This window comes from Lucilia sericata, unplaced genomic scaffold (genome assembly GCF_015586225.1).
Source record: "Lucilia sericata isolate MDLA Ls3-8-SP2 unplaced genomic scaffold, ASM1558622v1 Contig000583F_arrow, whole genome shotgun sequence".
In the NCBI taxonomy this organism is placed as follows: Eukaryota; Metazoa; Arthropoda; class Insecta; order Diptera; family Calliphoridae; genus Lucilia; species Lucilia sericata.
Window position 1 is genome coordinate 230742 of NW_023994590.1, and position 1759 is coordinate 232500.

Sequence of the window (1759 nt, forward strand, 5' to 3'; positions counted from 1 at the left end):
TTGTTTATATGATTAAAAATTCCGCTAGTTTTTGTTTTCATTTCCTTTGCGCTCACCCTACAGCCTTGCCACATCTAGAAAAACTAAACAATTCGTTAAAAAAGCTTTTCTTTTTAGTTAAAAAAAAAAGCTTTTTTGCGGCATTTCATCCCGTGTTAAGTGTGGCAAATAGAATTTTTACCACACACAGTTGCAATAAGCGTTGAGTAGTGAAAGGACATGGTTTTTAGAAGGCAAAATTAAACAGCGCAATGAAATAATAAATGTTTTGTTATTTAAAGTGAAATGTGTTGAGGAGTGTGAGTGTGTTTGACGCTGTAAATGTGTGTATTGGTAAAAGAAAAATTTGCAAGGAAAATTTTGATAAAAACGAAAAGAAAAATGTTGAAAATTGTTTAATTGTAATGGTAAAATAATAAATAAATAAGATTTCTTTAATTTAAAACAAATGAAGCAAGTGAAAAAGTTTTTTTAAAGAAAAATTTCCATTGTTTTTAATAATAGGGAGTAAAGGGAAAAAAGGTGTCAACAATTTTTTTCCCAACATTTTGCCTTTTAATCAACATTGAAAGTATGAGCACGAGTTTTAAAGGAATTCTATTTTTTTTTTGGTGAACAAAAGCATTCGTTAAGTTTTCTTCGTTAAAATAAAATTCCGCTCTCTTTGTAAAGACAAAAACAAAACTAAGAAAAGGGTGGTGGAGAAAATGTGCCACTGACCGTACCCACAGTAATTGTGGCTTGTCTGTGCTACGACTCCTGCTGTTTGTTGTTATTATTGTGCTGCATTAGTCCTTTGTTTATCCTTTAAAAGCTAGTGAGAGTGAGCAAAAAAACAAAAAGAAAAACAAACAAGTAAAATAAATATAAAAAAATGTTACAAGTAGCAACAAACTTTAAACAAATTAGTTTAGCCTAATTGTAACAAAACAAATTGTTGTCTACTAAAAATAAAAATACAAGTTCCTTAACTAAAACAAAACAACAGAATTTTCCTTAAAAATGGATTCGGTATTTGTTTATGAAACGGAACATCCTGAAATACACAAAATGGATTGGCAATTTTTCATAAAGGTAAGTTCGTAATCATAATTTATAAACGTCGTCATATATTTACTACATCTTGCAAATTTTGTTAAGATGATGACGATGTTGTGGCAAAAACAAAAACACCCAAAACAGGGTCAAGGATAATTTCATATATCCGTAAACAGTTGAGATTTTTTTCTCTATGTGTACATATATATACATATGTGTTGTATGTACATATATGCAAACATACTGGCAAACGCAGGCAGGTTTTTAGTAAAGAATTAAACGTGTGTGACAGGAGAAACGAAATGCACAATGGAATAACAAGATAGATAGATAGATAGTAAGGAATAGATAGATAGATAGCTAGATAGATAGATAGCTAGATAGATAGATAGAGATAGATAGAAGATAATAGATAGATAGATAGATAGATAGATAGATAGATAGATAGATAGATAGATAGATAGATAGATAGTAGTAGATAATAGATAGATAGATAATAGATAGATAGATAGATAGATAGATAGATAGATAGATAGATAGATAGATAGATAGATAGATAGATAGATAGATAGATAGATAGATAGATAGATAGATAGATAGATAGATAGATAGATAGATAGATAGATAGATAGATAGATAGATAGATAGATAGATAGATAGATAGATAGATAGATAGATAGATAGATAGATAGATAGATAGATAGATAGATAGATAGATAGA

General features: G+C 28.8%; 1 protein-coding gene across 1 annotated transcript in view; it reads left to right on the forward strand.

The window, feature by feature from the left end:
- The first annotated feature begins 205 nt into the window (after nucleotides 1-205).
- Nucleotides 206-1759, forward strand: part of LOC119606417 (transmembrane protein 198) — a 23547-nt gene continuing 21993 nt past the window's right edge. The window contains 1 exon segment of the mRNA XM_037959929.1: nucleotides 206-1074. Coding sequence (XP_037815857.1) covers nucleotides 1003-1074 — 72 coding nt within the window. The 5' untranslated portion in view covers nucleotides 206-1002.